The sequence below is a fragment of the Dermacentor albipictus genome, chromosome 2, assembly GCF_038994185.2.
Source record: "Dermacentor albipictus isolate Rhodes 1998 colony chromosome 2, USDA_Dalb.pri_finalv2, whole genome shotgun sequence".
Lineage (NCBI taxonomy): Eukaryota > Metazoa > Arthropoda > Arachnida > Ixodida > Ixodidae > Dermacentor > Dermacentor albipictus.
Genome location: NC_091822.1, coordinates 10,658,171 through 10,675,774, shown reverse-complemented (window position 1 = coordinate 10,675,774; position 17,604 = coordinate 10,658,171). Strand labels below are relative to the sequence as shown.

The window sequence follows — 17,604 nt, the reverse complement described above, 5'->3', positions numbered from 1 at the left end:
AGAAGGGCTGGGCTCATTGACAAGAGGAATCTCAGAACCTGTTTCTGATTCTAGACAGCTTCCAAGTGTAATTTGCGGTTGACTGAGGTAACTCTGCGGAAGAGAGGAAAGCGCCACCTGTCGCTGTACTTAAAAACAACGCAAAAGTGTTTGCATGGGCACTTGTGCTTTCTAAAGTCGGGGCAGGTGCACGATGGCTTGGTGAAGTCGACTGTGTACACATCATCATCACTTCTTTCAGAATGAACCGAGAACATGCCTTCAGTGTGCAGCTCTTTCTCTTTATTCTTTATTCAGACATATCCCCGCTTAGCCCGAAAGCGTTACAGCAGGGGGGTTACAAGCATGAAAAGAATACATTTTGATTCTCACTGCACACCTGTTCACATGACAGTCCATTCCACTGAGCGATAGTTTTTACAAAGGAAGAGTTTGCATACAGGCCCGTCCTAGCCCGGTATTCTCTAATTTTGCACTGGTGGTCAGTGCGTGCCGATATATAGTTTGGCGGTTTTAAGTACATTTCCCTATCAATTCCAGTTTTGTTATGATAGATTTCATACAGAAGCTTTAGCCGCAGCCTCTTTCGGCGAGACGACAGGGACTCCCAGTTGAGCTCTGTTTTCATTGCTGTGCAACTGTGCCTCCTCCCGTACCTACTCAAGACGAACCTGGCTGCTCTGTTTTGTATTTTTTCTAGTTTATTTATCAGACATATCTGTGACGGGTCCCATAGGGTACAAGCATATTCCAAAATAGGTCGTATACAAGTTAGGTACGCCGTGCTTCTAAGGTTGGAATTTGCGCATTTTAAATTTCTTTGAATGTAATTCAGAGCAACTGCCGCTTTGCCAACTACATAGTCCACGTGTGCCCGCCAAGAGCAGTCGCCCGACAGCATTACGCCCAAATATTTAGTCTTGGATTTAGTACTTAATATATTATTCATTAGACTGTAGCTGGCATCGATTACATTTTTCTGCTTAGTAAACCGCACATGGACGCACTTTCCAGTATTCAAATTCATTTTCCACTTTGGGCACCATTCGCAAATACGATCTAGGTCGGCCTGCAGTTTGAGAACATCGTCTTCATTATCGATTTTTCTATACACAATACAGTCATCTGCGAATAGCCGCATGTTAGAGTCAATACCTAAGTTAATATTATAATATATATAAGAAAAAGAAGAGGCCCCAGAACTGATCCTTGCAGGACGCCTGATGTGACCTCAAGATAATCTGAAGTAGTACCATTTAGGACCACACGTTGACGGCGACTTGACAAATAGTTCTTTATCCAGCTAAAAACACTAGAATCTATACTTAGCATACGAAGTTTATGAAGTAGTAAAGAATGGCAGACAGTATCAAACGCTTTGCGGAAGTTCAGAAATATGCAGTCTATTTGTCCACCCATATCAACCACTGACGCCAGGTCATCATAAAATTCAATCAGTTGTGTCGAACATGAAAACCCCTTGCGAAATCCGTGTTGTCTGTTTGTAAGCAATGTGTTGTCCGTTAGATGTTCCATGATAGCCTTATATATTATGTGTTCCATGATCTTGCACGAAATCGAGGTAAGTGAGATAGGCCTATAATAAGTAACTTCTTTTTTAGAGCCCGCCTTGTGAATAGGGACTACATTTGCAATTTTCCAGTCCTGTGGCATCTGACCAGTAGTTAATGACTTGTGAAATATTAAGTAAAGGTAAAGCGAGATGGCGTGAGAACACTGTTTTAAAATTCTCGGAGAGATACCGTCAGGGCCAATAGCCTTACTTTCATCAAGGTTTTTTAGCAGAGATTCAATGCCGCTAACGCTGAGTTCGATTGGTTTCATAAGAGGGACGTTGCTTTTGGATGATTTTGGGCTGCATGCAGATTGAGAAAGAAAGACTGATTGGAAATATCTGTTTAGGTATGTCGCTTTTTCTGCATCGTCAGTAAGAATGCGTTCATTGTAAATAATTTCATTTATTCCAACAGGATCAGACCCACATCCCTTCAAATATTGCCAGAACGGTTTAGGATTTATTTTCATTTTGTCATTTAATCGTTTAAGATACTGTTCTTTTGCTTTTTTCGACAGGTCTTTGTATTCGCGTGTTAATTCTTGTAGCCTTTTAAAACACGCGTGTGTTTTTGTTCTTTTATATCTTTGAAACACATGCCTTCGTTTTTTAATTAACCTCAATACACGAAAGGTGATCCACGATTTCTGACGCTTTTGGAGTCTAGCCGATTCAATACTTGGTACGAACTTCTCTGTAAGGTCAAACAGCTTTTGTTTAAATGTGCTCCATAAAAATTCTACTTCATGTTCCTCCGCAAAGCATTCAAAAACAGGAAGAAAATCAATAAGTTTATCAGAAATTGATGAATAATCGCCCTTTTCAAAGAAAAAAATTTTTCTGCTGATGCACTTTTTTATGCGCTGTACTTTCGTTTTGATCTCTGCACCACAACCCGATGATCACTGATACCTGGAATGACATCAACATTACCAACTAAATTTGGCGAATTACAAAGGAGAAGATCTAGGGTACTATTAATTCGTGTGGGTTCGAGGACATACTGAAAAAAGCCAAAGCTATCAACCAGGTTCCTCATTTCTAGATTAATACGGTTTGCACTCATTAACTCGCATGTACCGTTTTCCCACTTTAGGTCGGGTAAGTTAAAATCACCCGCAAGCAGTATTATTTGCCCAGATACCTCCGAAACGATATCGTACAGTAATTCTAAAACACTGAAATCCGTACATGGTGATCGATAAAACGCTCCAGTGACAAAAGAAAGATTATTAGCCAGTGTAACTGTGCACCAAACCGACTCGACCGTGTCATGACCGATGTTCAACATCGAAGACGAAAGGGACGAATGAACTAATATAAAAACACCACGGCCATGACCCGGCCTGTCGTTGCGATACGCAGTATAGTTGCAGGGGAAGACCTCGCTATCAGTAATGGATGGGTTTAGCCAGGATTCAGTACCAAACACTATATCGGCCTTTAATGACTCAACCAATCCTGCAAACTCATCTATCTTGTTGACTATGCTACGGCAATTTACCACCGCAATAACTAAATCACGATAAATAGAGCAAATATCATTTGTACGTCACCGTTTTGACAGGGCAATAACTTCTTCCTTCTCATCGTCCCATGTAAACGCTCTGCCATTTATGATCAGTTTATCGTCCTTCAACTTAACCTGGTTTTTCTTATCCGCCTTCTTTACTTTGCCGTATTCCCAAAGTTTGTTTCGCACTGCTCGAGTTTCAAATGAAAAGTCCTGTTCTACACTGTAAGAGGAGCCCTTGAACTTGCTTGCATTCTTCAAAACGGCCATTTTTTCTTTATCGGATGAAAAATTTACAATTATAGGTCTTTTCTTCCGTTCATAAAAACGACCAACCCGATGTGCCCTTTGAACCGACTGCAGTTCGATTCCCAAATTTGTAGCGCAGATACCCTTTACCAAGGCTTCAGATTGTTCCCATGTTTCGGACCGATCATTGTCATCTATCCCGTAAAACACGAGGTTCGATCTACGGCTTCTGTTTTCGAGGTCTACATTTTTCTTTTGCAGAATTCTTACTTGATGGCTTAGGTCCCTAATTACATGTCTGTGTGGCTGTATTCCTCTGCGTTAACGAGCCGTCTCAGCATATGTTTAACAAACCCGTGAGGCCGGTTGTGCAGGTATGCAGGAATATTTTCGCTGTACTGTCTGTACACTGATGACTGCCTCCTTGCTGCCTCATGGAATTTCACTTCTATGTCGGGAAGGTAGCCATGGACGACAGTTGTGGTTAGGGATGTTAACGATCGTTTCCCACTGGCCCTTTTCACATACTGTGTCTTCAACACCCTGTTTTTGACCTCAATGCCATTATTTGTGGTCAAGACAACATCAAACTCCAGCCTGTAAGACATGACCCACAGCTCCTTTACAGACAGCCACACTGCTTCAAAGTAACAGCGGAATTTTTCGTTTTTCCAATACTCTGAGGCGACAAGGACTTCAAATGCCTTGTCAAACTCATCCTGATTTGAAGCATTGGCAAAGCGTTTCACGAGTCTCAGGGCATCATCCGGATCGGTTATACTGTTTTCCTTTCTGCGCAGCCACCTTTGCCATGCTTGTAGTCTATGGAAGTCACAGATAGAGATTTGACTCTCTGGGAACACTTGCGTGATGGCACTTATTTCTGCCTTGCTGTAATCTACCATCCAGTATTGTGGGCACCAGTTATCACACCACTGCTTGAAAACGTCTAAAGCATCAGCGATGTGGGTTGTCTCAAACTGTACGATAAACACACCAGCTAGTGTGTATCCCGACGGTGTTTTCACAACAAGCAAAAAAAGTGGTAAGGCATAATCACTAGTATTGTGTGTTGCGTCCAGGCAAACTACTGACGCTCCATACTTTTTAAGCATTTTTCTCATGAACTTTGTCTGGAAGCAGAACAGCAACGTGTCTTCGCACTCGCTGGCAATGCTCTCTTCCACGTTGTTCGAGTCATTGGTACCCACGCAGCTGCGTGCTGCATATGGCCGATAGAAAATGGAGGATTCGGGTTGCTCACCCCTGATCTTTTCAATAAGGATGCTAGAATTTTCTTGATCGACTGTACTGAAGCGGTCTTTCTTAAGAACAGCTTGGATCTGGTTGCTGATATCACGATGTGTTGGGAAAAAGGCCCTGCAGCTGCTATCAGGCTTTTCCTTGTTTGAAAAAAGTACGTCGTGCACATAATAGTGCAGACACTTTTCACATCTGATACAGATGTAATTCCTTCCCTTGCCAACATTTGAATTCGCTCAGCAATGTTCCTGTCCATGTTTTGGCTAAAAGCTTCCATGTCCTCGAAAGCATGGTTACGATGGGAACCGCAGTTGGCAATTTTAATGTATATCCGCGTCTCTTTGGCCACAGTCTGCTGCTCTGCGTGAAGCACCTCCTGCAGCTGCTTGGCCTTGTCTGCTTTCAGCCGACCCTCTTTTGTCTGGCCGCATGGCTGGGGAAGGTCCACCTAGAAAGTAGGCATTGTTACGTATATTGAGCATACTTCATGGTTTAAAACAGCGCGACAAGATGAGAAGAAAGTGAAGACGAGACAGAAGACAGCGCCGAACTAACAGCTGGAAATTTATCTCCACTTGCCCATTATATATACAAGCGGGAAATACCAAAATAAGCACAGTGCGAAAGATAAAAGGAGTATAACACATACAGCCTCGGCTTGGATGCCGAGACTGTATGTGTTGTACTCTTTATCTTTCGCACTGTTTTTTTTGCTATTTCCCTCTTGTACTCGTATATATACTGGAAATAGTGGAAATAAGCTTTCTGTTTTTAGTTCAGTGCTGTCTCGTCTTCACTTTGTCCTCATATTGGCTCGCTGTTTTTAACCATAATGATCATTGCTGCTTGAGCTAGTTAACCAACTAGCTCAAACAAACCTTTCATTGAGCATACGTCAACCAAGTCTAACGTGCCCCATCTTATGCCACGACAAATTTGCCTGCACTGCGCACCAAGAGCAACAGGAAAAGCCGAGATTGGGGAGTTTTACCAGACCGTTCCTTAGCCCCGATAACGATACCATAACGATGCACAACGCGTGTTCAGGGCTGTCAGAGGGGAGAGAAGGCATCCATATCGGATCCCTCTACTAAAATTCCCTACTATCACCAGAAGTAGAAGCAATGATAGTGGAAGTCAGCTACAAATTCCTCACGAGCCACTGCAAGGACAATGTAGTAATGTTTTAAAACTGCTTGTTTCGTGTCTGCTTGCAGACACAAATGCCATGATAAAGGTGCCCAGAAAATAAACTGCAAACACTTTTTACTTGTGGTTGCACATTACGTACCTGGAAATCTGGGTACAATTCAATCCATTTCAAATTCATTGTTGCTGCACACCCTTTCTTCTTTGTGCCTTGAAGGTTCATTCGCTTCTTCTTGTACACCTCCTTAGGCCAGTCAGTGGTGCTTGAACCCTGTAAATGAAATCAAGAATATTTATTTCTGGTGTAAACCTAAAGTAACCTAACCTAAAGTAACATACAGTAGATCCTCTTTACACTGCATGTAAACAATCTTTAAATTTGGAACGCTGCTGGATACCTGCATGACACTGAAACGTTCGCAAGTGCATCATCATGTAACATACGTGGTCTTTGTTTTTTTCTCGAGTCTTTTTGTAGTATTCCGTACCAAATATGCAGACTATGACTGTTTCTTTGACAACCACAAACGGTACATTGTCTAGAGAGACTCTGCACCCGGAGTGGATCATGGAGAAGATGACATTGGCTGAAAATAAGCAATAAAGATGATTTAATGAAGGTGCCTAGATTTATGCATGGCACAGGGCAATATCAAATCCAGTTTTAGTTTGTGTAATGTAATGGCAGCAAAGAAACTAAGATGCACTGCCTCTAGCAAGAAAATCTGGCTCTCCTCAACGGGAATAATAATTATCACTATTATTATAAATTACCCATACTTTTTGTATGGTTTTAAAAAGTGAGAACTTAAAAGCAGCACGAACATGCTACAGTTTGGTTGGGCCTTGGGATTTTAATATAATACGACAAAAAGCTCGACGCTGCAGCTTCAGCTCATATACAGAGTTCAACATCAGGCCTATGTCTTGCTCTAGACGTCCAATTCACACTTCTGGCAGTACCACGGATGGCACACACGGCCGTGTCACGACATGGAGTACAGCCCTACCGCAAATAGTGTCTCGTGTTGCGCGCGATTGCTTTTTCATTGTTCAAAAAAAAGTGCACATGCATACAAAACAAACGCCCAAGCGCAGCTCTGTCTTGAATTCAAATCAAATATGTAAAGAGCACAGGGGCAGACCTTTCATTTTTTTTGTATTCGTGGTTACCTTGCGTGCGCGGTTGTAATCATGACTAAAAACCTAAAAATAACAGTTGTTAATTTTACGTTTATCGGAATTTCTCAAAATCGGGTCATGTCGCGGTAACCAGAACAATACTCCACTCAAACCGAATTAAATAGGTGCTAGGGGAACTCTGAACCGGTAACCAGAACAATATATAACCCCATCTTCAAAAAGGCAAATCAAGATGAATCAATTGTCTAGTGTTGCGCACTAACCGCAACTGAAAACAAGTCGTTCTGCCAGGTTAATAATAATATTTGGGGTTTTACGTGCCAAAACCACTTTCTGATTATGAGGCACGCCGTAGTGGAGGAATCCGGAAATTTTGACCATCTGGGGTTCTTTAACGTGCACCTAAATCTAAGCACACGGGTGTTTTCGCATTTCGCCCCCATCGAAATGCGGCCGCCGTGGCCGGGATTCGATCCCGCGACCTCGTGCTCAGCAGCCCAACACCATAGCCACTGAGCAACCACGGCGGGTTGGTTCTGCCAGATTGAGTCCCTGGTTAAAATTACTACTTCGTTTTACAATGATAAATCTATGCGTGGAGCGAAACATTAAGAAGCAGTCGATACTGCTTACATTTAGACGGCTTGTTCAGGTCTCTTGATGTCCGCACAGCATACCTCTCGTTGACAACAGCCAAGGACCTCTCAAAAGCTTAATCTCATCGTCTGACTTCAGGTAGCCATGGGAGTAGCCGTGTTCATGATGATGTAACCCTTGGAGGTACTTTTCGATCACCTTCTGTCGGTCAGGCTCGCTCATCGTTGCATTCCGTGTGAAACAAAACAATGCACGCCGTAAATATGATACGCGCGCCAACTTCCCGCCCACGTGGGGTGAGCTGATCCGAACTGAAGCGCCGCACACCGACCGCGCCGCCAAACAGAGGGGAAAAAAAAGAAAATGGTACGTGATACGTCATCGATGCGAGGCTCCGCTCCTGCACGGATTTGTTGTGAAAACAGTCGCACCCGAATATGTTCGCCCCATGCTGGATCCCAACGCCTGTTCGTTAGCGCGTACGGTCACGCGAACGGTGGCGCGTTCGAAAGAGGCCACGCGAAGGTTTTGGTTTAGTTTTGTGGCGAATGAACGTGCTTTTCGGGGCTCCGTGGCGGCGACGAAATCATAAGTTTTTGTGCATGCTTTGAGCTTGCTTCTGTTTTTGATTTGCAGATTTCTGGCCTTTAAATAGTAATTGGGTGCTTTTTCTTTTTCTTTCGTTTTTTTTGTCTCTCGTATTTCGGGTGCGCGGATGTGTTTCGTGCACATTTGGATTTGCAGGATTGTTAGAGCGTCCTTTCGCGCCATGTGCTTCAACACGTGCAGCCGATTGGGACGTTGAGTGTTTGTAGTCTTTATATGGTAGCTTGGAGGTGGCAAGATTAATAGCTATTAAGTGGTTTTACTGTGCATGTTTTTGGTAGGAAAGTGAGAGCGTGGCCGCGTGGTTCAGCGCGTGCGAGAGCATGTCATACCTTCGGTCTCCGCGGCATTGATTGCTTTTGAAACAGTGCTGAGAGTTGCTTTGCGACATTTTGAGGATTTGGATCCTGTGCGTATCGGTGCTTGCTAAAAGGCCAGTGCTCTGCATTGATTTAGTGGTATAGTATTGTATTTGCATCAGTAGTAGCAATATTATAGCATTTGCAAAAAGCCGTGCTATACATGGCGAGAAAGCCGGGAAAGCAGGCAGTGCGCGGGGGGTCCCTCAAGGCAGATGAGGATACGGATGAGATCGGAGAGGGCATCGAACCAACCGGCACACAATGGGCGCGTTAAGTTAGCGCGCTCCGAACTCCAAAGAAGCACGCTCGAGTGCGCTCGAGTGCGACGCCTTCGGAGCTTAACTGAACGGCAATTTTCGCCGACTGTTTTCGAGTGCACGAACGTGCCGTCTGGCGAATGTTATGTTGCTTCCGCATCTGCTATTGCACTTCGCACGCTTTTCGAAAATGGCCCCGCCGACCGTACTTCTGCAGTCCTTGTTAACAAATGTAATCGCACAGCGTGGGACGCGCCGGCATGTATCCGATGTTTCTGGAAAGTTATCGATGCTTCTATCCGCTGTCTGTTGTCGCCGAACCTTATGTTATCTGATTTCATCACCTGACGCGAATGGTGTAGAACTTTCTGGAAGGCACGCGGGTCCGAACGATTAGTCTGGAACATTCGACGACTGCTGTATAAAAGCCGACGCGCTTGACCCGCTGGTCAGATTTTCGACGATCGCCGACCGTGTTCGCCGCTATCGTTGTGCTTTAAGTGTAGCCTGATTTTGTGGGCACAGGTTCGCCCAATAAAAGTTAGTTTTGTCTTTCGCAGTATTACTACTGTGTTCTTCAACGTCACCACAACGTCACAATATTTACCAAAATAATCTCCAATAGAATAACGGCAACACTGGACTTTTGTCAACCAAGGGAACACGCTGGCTTCAAGAAGGGATACTCTACAATGGATCACATCCATGTCATTAATCAGGTTATTGAGAAATCTACAGAGTACAATAAGCCTCTCTATATGGCTTTCATAGATTACGAAAAGGCATTTGATTCAGTGGAGATACCGGCAGTCATAGAGGCTTTACGTAATCAAGGAGTACAGAACGCTTACGTAAACACCTAGGAAAATATCTACAGAGGTTCTACAGCTACCTTAATTCTACACAGGAAAAGCAGCAATATGCTTACAAAGAAAGGGGTTGGACAGCGAGACACAATCTCTCTAATGCTATTCACTGCGTGCTTGGAAGAAGTATTCAAGCTATTAAACTGGTTCGATGGTGAATACCTCAGCAACCTTCGGTTTGCCGATGACATTGTTTTATTCAGCAACACTGCAAACGAGTTCCAACAAATAATTGAGGATAGACAGTTGGGCGAGTTGGTACGGTAACATGATATTGGCTTCTAGCGCGAAGTGAAACACGGACACAGAAAGGAGCCTGTCTTTCCTTTCTGTGTCCGTGTTTCACTTCGCGCTAGAAGCCAAATAATTGAGGACCTTAACAGGGAGAGTGCAAGAGTGGGGTTGAATATTAATATGCAGAAGACAAAGATAATTATCAATAGCTGGGCAAAGAAACAAGAGTTCAGGATCGCCAGTCAGCCCCAAGAGTCTGTGAAGGAGTATGTTTACCTAGGTCAATTAATCACAGGGAACCCTGATCATGAGAAGGAAATTCATAGAAGAATAAAAATGAGTTGGATCACATACAGCAGGCATTGTCAGCTGTATGCTGTCAGCTGTCATTATCATTGAAAAGGAATGTGTACAATCAGTGCATTTTACCAGTGCTAACATATGGGGCAGAGACTTGGAGGCTGACAAAAAAGCTTGAGAGCAAGTTAAAGACCACACAAAGAGCGATGGAACGAAGAATGCTTGGCATAACTTTAAGAGGCAGAAAGAGAGCAGTTTGGATCAGAGAGCAAACGGGTATAGACGATATTCTAATCGACATCAAGAGAAAAGAAATGCAGCTGGGCAGGTCATGTATTGCGCCGTATGTTAGATAACCATTGGACCATTAGGATTACAGAATGGATACCAAGAGAAGCGAAACTCAGTCGAGGACGGCAGAAGACTAGGTGGAGCGATGAAATTCGGAAATTCACAGGCGTTAGTTAGAATTGGTTGCCGCAGGACAAGAGTAATTGGAGATCGAAGGGAGAGGCCTACGTCCTGCAGTGGACATAAAACAGGCTGATGATGTCGATGATGATGAACCTGAAAATAAAATTGCGGCCTGGGGATTCGCCCCCAGGAACTATGGGTTGCGAGACCAGCACGTTAACCCATTCAGCCACTGTCTTTTCTTTTTTCTTTATTGCCGAATTCAGTCACTGTTGGTCGATGGTGCACACACTATTAAACTGAGTTTTATATGAAAAAGTTCGGACGTGGCATCTGCAGGTGCCTTCGATGCTGCGTCCACTTCCTCTTCAATAGGGTCCCACCAACAACAGTCTCCCATGATTTCCGATGTGAACATAGCACGTTTACGCTATCGTGTTCCATCCTCAAATTGAACTTTAAACGTCTTCAATTGTGCTAGCTGTGATATACTCACCCACATTAATACTCACGAGCTCTCACGCCCACTCACTCCCCTTCGTACTCACGTCTACTAACACTCATGAGCACTTACTCACATTCCTGCCGTCATTCACACTTATATTCAGAGTCACCTCAACTCGCAAGCAGTCACGTTCACATTCACCCGCACTCCATAACTTAGGTTCACGCTCACCTTCGTTCACACTCACCTCCAGTCACTCATAAACACCACATTCCCACTCATTTCCTCTCACGCTCACAAGCAATCACTCACATTCACACTCATCTGCACTCACTCACTCACGTTGACACTCAGCTGCACTCGCAGTCATTCACATTCACACTCACCTGCATTCGCACACTTAAGCACTCAGTCATGTCACCCACTCGCAGTACTCAGTCACGTTCACACTCACCTCCACTCAGACTCACTGGCACTCGCTCGCACTCACACTCACCTATGCTCACCTACGCTCACACTCGCTGACATTCACCTCCGCTCACACTCACTGGCACTCATTCGCACTCGCACTCACCTCCGCTCACACTCACTGGGACTCAGTCACACTCGCACTCACTGGCCCTCATTTGCACTCGCACTCACCTGCGCTCACACTCACTGGCACTCACTTGCACTAGCACTCACGCCTTTGAAATGAGCGCGAGTGAGTGTGAGTGAGTGTGCTGACCTATGGGCATAGTACTGTCACCTATCTCGCAACTTCTTGCAGTGACACTCTCATGTTCCAGTAAAATATTGCAAGGATGTACACAATAATCTTTGTAGGACAGTAAGCTGATCGGTCTATAATTTTTGAAGTCTTTGGCGTCCCCTTTCTTATGGATTAGGATTATGTTAGCGTTCTTCCAAGATTCCGGTACGCTCGAGGCTATGAGGCATTGCGTATACAGGATGGCCAGTTTCTCTAGAACAATCTGACCACCATCCTTCAACAAATCTGCTGTTACCTGATCCTCCCCAGCTGCCTTCCCCCTTTGCATAGCTCCTAAGGCTTTCTTTATTTCTTCTGGCGTTACCTGTGGGATTTCGAATTCATCCAGGCTATTCTCTCTTCCACTATCGTCGTGGGTGCCACTGGTACTGTACAAAACTCTATAGAACTCCTCAGCCACTTGAACTATCTCATCCATATTAGTAACGATATTGCCGGCTTTGTCTCTTAACCCACACATCTGATTCTTGCCTATTCCTAGTTTCTTCTTCACTGTTTTTAGGCTTCCTCCGTTTCTGAGAGCCTGTTCAATTCTATTTATATTATAGTTCCTGATGTCTGCTGTCTTACGCTTGTTGATTAACTTAGAAAGTTCTGCCAGTTCTATTCTAGCTGTAGGGTTAGAGGCTTTCATACATTGCCGTTTCTTGATCAGATCTTTCGTCTCGTGCGATAGCTTACTGGTTTCCTGTCTAACGGCGTTACCACCGACTTCTATTGCGCACGCCTTAATGATGCCCATGAGATTGTCGTTCATTGCTTCAACACTAAGGTCCTCTTCCTGAGTTAAAGCCAAATACCTGTTCTGTAGCTTGATCTGGAATTCCTCTAGTTTCCCTCTTACCGCGCTAACTCATTGATTGGCTTCTTGTGTATCAGTTTCTTCCGTTCTCTCCTCAAGTCTAGCCTAATTCGAGTTCTTACCATCCTATGGTCACTGCAGCGTACCTTGCCGAGCACGTCTACATCTTGTATGATGCCAGGGTTCGCGCAGAGTATGAAGTCGGTTTCATTTCTAGTCTCACCATTCGGGCTCCTCCACGTCCACTTTCGACTAACCCGCTTGCGGAAAAAGGTATTCATTATCCGCATATTAATCTGTTCTGCAAACTCTGCTAATAACTCTCCTCTGCTATTCCTAGAGCCTATGCCATATTCCCCTACGGACTTGTCTCCAGCCTGCTTCTTGCCTATATACTCTGGCATTGAAGTCGCCCATCAGTATAGTGTATTTTGTTTTGACTTTACCCATCGCCGACTCCACGTTTTCATAAAAGCTTTCGACTTCCTGGTCATCATGACTGCATGTAGGGGCATAGACTTGTACCACCTTCAATTTGTACCTCTTAAGTTTCACAACAAGACCTGCCACCCTCTCGTTAATGCTATAGAATTCCTGTATGTTACCAGCTATTTCCTTATTAATCAGGAATCCGACTCCTAGTTCTCGTCTCTCCGCTAAGCCCCAGTAGCACAGTACGTGCCGGCTTTTTAGCACTGTATATGCTTCTTTTGTCCTCCTAAGCTCACTGAGCTCTATTATATCCCATTTACTACCCTCTAATTCCTCCAATAACACTGCTAGACTCGCCTCACTAGATAACTTTCTAACGTGAAATGTTGCCAGGTTCAGATTCCAATGGCGGCCTGTCCGGAGCCAGGTATTCTTAGCACCCTCTGCAGCGTCACAGATCTGACCGCCGCCGTGGTCAGTTGCTTCGCGGCTGCTGGGGACTGAGGGCCGGGGTTTGATTGTTGTATTCATATAGGAGGTTGTGGCCAGGTACTGCACCAGGGTGGCCAATCCTGGTCTGGTGAGAGAGTGCGTTAGCGGTTCTGGTCACCGGGATCAGGCCGCACTCCAGGCCTGTTTGTGAAATTTTCTCAACACACGTTTTTTTGTATTTTCCGGTGGAGAATTGCGCGGGACCGGGATTTGAACCACGGTCCTCTTGCACGGTGGACGGATACTCTACCGTCCCCGCAGGAGTTAAATAAAAAAATAAATTATGGGGTTTTACGTGACAAAGCCACCTTCTGACTATGAAGCACGCCGCAGTGGAGGACTCCGGAAATTTCGACCACCTGGTGTTCTTTAACGTGCACCTAATTCAAAGTACACGGGTGTTTTCGCATTTCGCCCCCATTGAAATGCGGCCGCCATGGCCGGGATCCGATCCCGCGACCTCGTGCTCAGCAGTCCAACACCATAACCACTGAGCAACTACGGCGGGTCCCGCAGGAGTTTTACGCCTCATTTAACCTACAGTGGTGCCCTATTTGATCAGTCAAGGTGTGCCAATTTGAGCTCGGTTATACCGTACGGATGGCACTCGGCTAGAGAACCTGGTATTTATGACCTGCACATGTGTGGCCGTACATAATTGAGGATATATATAATTTTTTTAGGAGGGTTCCCGTACAGTGATAAAATAAAGGAAAAGACATTAAAAAAGAGGAACAAAAAAAGGGGGGGGGCGAAAAAAAAAGGAACATAATAGGTGATTTGAACTCGTGACCCTTGGATGTTGCCCGGAAAGATAGCTCAGGCGGTTGGTTCGTCAGGCCCCACGTTACATTCAAGCGCCATAGCTCCTGCTCCAAGCCTCATACTTACGTGGAAAGGGACTGATGTTGTCCGCGATAGTCGCTTTTTGCTGATTACTTTCATGGAAAAATGGCCGCCCGAGGAGAAGAGCGAACTGGAGTGGCTTTAGAGACTAGGAAAACTGCCTTAAAATGTTTAGAATTGAGGGGAAAGCTTTGTTAACAAACTATAACACGGCAATCAGCACTCGAATATAATTATAACCCTAATAATATTGGTAAATATTCATCTCATCTATGGGATCTAATGCGCGCGTTGTTGCTTTGTCTCTGCGTGTAGTAGTTAAGAGAGCTAGTTTAAGGGCGGAGAAGAAGGAAGGAAAGGAAAGCAAAATTGCAGCGCCGTGGTTTTAAAGCGCAACCGTGGTAGAGAAACGGAAGACGATATAAGCGTGCGTGGCCATGGTACGCACACGACAAACTGCCTTAAAACATTTAGACTTGAGGGGAAAGCTTCGTTAACAAACTAGAACACGGCAACCAGCACTCGAATACGACGAGAGAAATTATTGAGACGTGGAAAATTCCCTTGAAATAAATATGGTTTGTGAGACAAATGCTTGTAAGTATTGAACCTCTTAAAAAGTGAGGGGGCAAATATGCGCTCACCGAGAGGGAATCGTCCGCGCGAGACCACCACCAGGCACCTTACTGAGACGAGGAGGGCTTTGCGGCCGGAAACAAAGCCTCCCTTCTCCGCCGGCCAAGAGGGGAAAACGCGCTTTCCGATCGCTCAAGGTTGCGCGGACATAGTAGAACTCTAGCGTCTAGGAAAAGCTGAAACAGGTGCGAGGGCGGCACGTATAGCGGGGGAAGCTAGCCGCCAGAATAACTATCTCAAGGACTGCTGCTGACGAGGGTGAAATACCTTCGTGTAATTATATTAACCCTAGTAGGACTGCTTTCGAAAAAACAAAGTATTTACTAATTACAAAGTATTTACTAAACTAAACTAAGTGTTTAGTATTACTAAACTATTAGTAAACAAAGTATTACTAAACAAAGTATTTACTAAATTACAAAGTATTTACTAAGGTAATCGCAAATAGAATCAGGAACACCTTAGACTTCTGTCAACCAAAGGACCAGGCAGGATTCTGCAAAGGCTACTCAACAATAGACCATATTCACACTATCAATCAAGTGATAGAGAAATGTGCAGAATACAACCAACCCTTATATATAACTTTCATTGACTACGAGAAAGTGTTTGATTCAGTCGAAACCTCAGCAGTCATGGAGGCAATATGGAATCAGGGTGTAGATGAGCCATATGTAAAAATACTGGAAGATATCTATAGCGGCTCCACAGCCACCGTAGTCCACCACAAAGAAAGCAACAAAACCTCAATAAAGAAAGGCGTCAGACAGGGAGATACGATCTCTCCAATGCTATTCACAGCATGTTTACAGGAGGTATTCAGAGACCTGAAGTGGGAAGAATTGGGGATAAAAGTTGATGGAGAATACCTGAGCTACTTGCGATTCGCTGATGATATTGCCTTGCTTAGTAACTCAGGAGACCAATTGCAATGCATGCTCACTGACCTGGAGAGGCAAAGCAGAAGGGTGGGTCTGAAAATTAATCTGCAGAAAACTAAAGTAATGTTTAACAGTCTCGGAAGAGAACAGCAGTTTACGATAGGTAGCGAGGCACTGGAAGTGGTAAGCGAATACATCTACTTAGGGCAGGTAGTGACGGCGGATCCGGATCACGAGACCGAAATAATCAGAAGAATAAGAATGGGCTGGGGTGCGTTTGGCAGGCATTCTCAAATCATGAAGAGCAGGTTGCCACTATCCCTCAAAAGAAAAGTGTATAACAGCTGTGTGTTACCAGTACTCACATATGGGGCAGAAACCTGGAGGCTTACGAAAAGGGTTCTGCTGAAATTGAGGACGACGCAACGAGCGATGGAAAGAAGAATGATGGGTCTAACGTTAAGGGATAAGAAAAGAGCAGATTGGGTGAGGCAACAAACGCGGGTAAATGACATCTTAGTTGAAATCAAGAAAAAGAAATGGGCATGGGCCGGACATGTAATGAGGAGGGAAGATAACCGATGGTCATTAAGAGTTATGGACTGGATTCTAAGGGAATGGAAGCGTAGCAGGGGGCGGCAGAAAGTTAGGTGGGCGGATGACATTAAGACGTTTGCAGGGACAACATGGCCACAATTAGTACATGACCGGGGTAGTTGGAGAAGTATGGGAGAGGCCTTTGCTCTGCAGTGGGCGTAACTAGGCTGATGACGATGACGATGACGACACAATAATCACAATTCCTTATCTTTGTCTTACCCTTGTTTGACTAAGTCAACATTTATCGGAATCTTAGAATGTATAATACGCAGAGAGCAGGAGTCACAAATGCAATGAAACAAGAACAGAGCTGAATCGACTCATGCAACTTTCCCATGCTACCGCCTTGACATGTTGAAATCTATCCACCTATGTCACATTTCATAATCGTTGTTATATGCACGAACCATTTATAACAAGGCAGTCGAAGAATGCTCACCGTATCAGTTGCTCTCTTGTGCAGGCAAAGTGTTTCCACGGCTACGTCGCCGCAGGGCAGCCCAAGGTGAAGAGGAAGAGGGCAGCACTGACTTTGTCTTTCGAGTCATCACTTCCCTAAGGCCGCATTCCCTTGGTGAGCACTGTCTCGCTTTGAAAGCACTGTTTGCCATGGGCAATGTGGCCGGACTAAGGGCAGTATTAAAGAGATCTGCAGTGGTGTAAAGAATGAACAAAAAACGGGGAAGAAATATGCTCCCCATTTCCACAGAAATACAGAACTTTCATAGACAACCAGTTTTTAAGCACAGTGCACTGCATCATTAACATGACAGCAATAACTTCTGCAAAATCTACTTCCTCTTTAATTTTACAACTCTTGCAACCCATTCGGCCACAAAACACCACATTATCTTCAATTTTGCTAGAGGTTCTGCAGTATTTTGCCATTCCATTGATGGCTGTGCTGAAGTCTTTTTGCTGTCGCCTTTCAGCTTTAAACATAGTTTTGAAGCAAGTTTGGTAACCTAAGGTTTTAATTGTGTGCAAGTTTTCTGTTACAGCATCAGTGACAAGTGTCAGATTGAAATGCATCAGGGATAATAGGGATGGGACACAACAGGTTCACAGCAAACAACAAAATACTGCAAGTGTAGGTGGGCTGAAGCGTACAAGTGAGGATTCACTGCCAACTGCAGGGCTGCAGTGTTTGGCAGTGTATATGCACGGAG

General features: G+C 44.6%; 1 protein-coding gene and 1 long non-coding RNA gene across 5 annotated transcripts in view; one reads left to right on the top strand and one right to left on the bottom strand.

Annotated features, from left to right (window-relative positions):
• The window catches only part of LOC139055871 (small G protein signaling modulator 2-like), a 291,580-nt gene that overhangs the window by 100,035 nt on the left and 173,941 nt on the right, over window positions 1-17,604 (top strand). For all 3 annotated transcript variants that reach the window (XR_011511955.1, XM_070533451.1, XM_070533452.1), the window contains exon 10: window positions 16,899-17,009. Coding sequence is in view for 2 of the 3 variants with exons in the window: in XM_070533451.1 (XP_070389552.1) it covers window positions 16,899-17,009 (111 nt within the window). In the remaining variant the exon portion in view is untranslated. The remainder of the gene's footprint in view (window positions 1-16,898; window positions 17,010-17,604) is intronic.
• LOC139055872 (uncharacterized) lies at window positions 295-7,730 on the bottom strand. Of its 2 annotated transcripts, XR_011511956.1 has the most exons (4): window positions 7,527-7,730; window positions 6,195-6,337; window positions 5,893-6,021; window positions 295-5,049 (listed from the first exon to the last, which is right to left on the bottom strand). It is a non-coding gene; the product is annotated as an uncharacterized lncRNA (long non-coding RNA). The 2 variants fall into 2 exon arrangements; XR_011511957.1 differs by lacking the exon at window positions 6,195-6,337.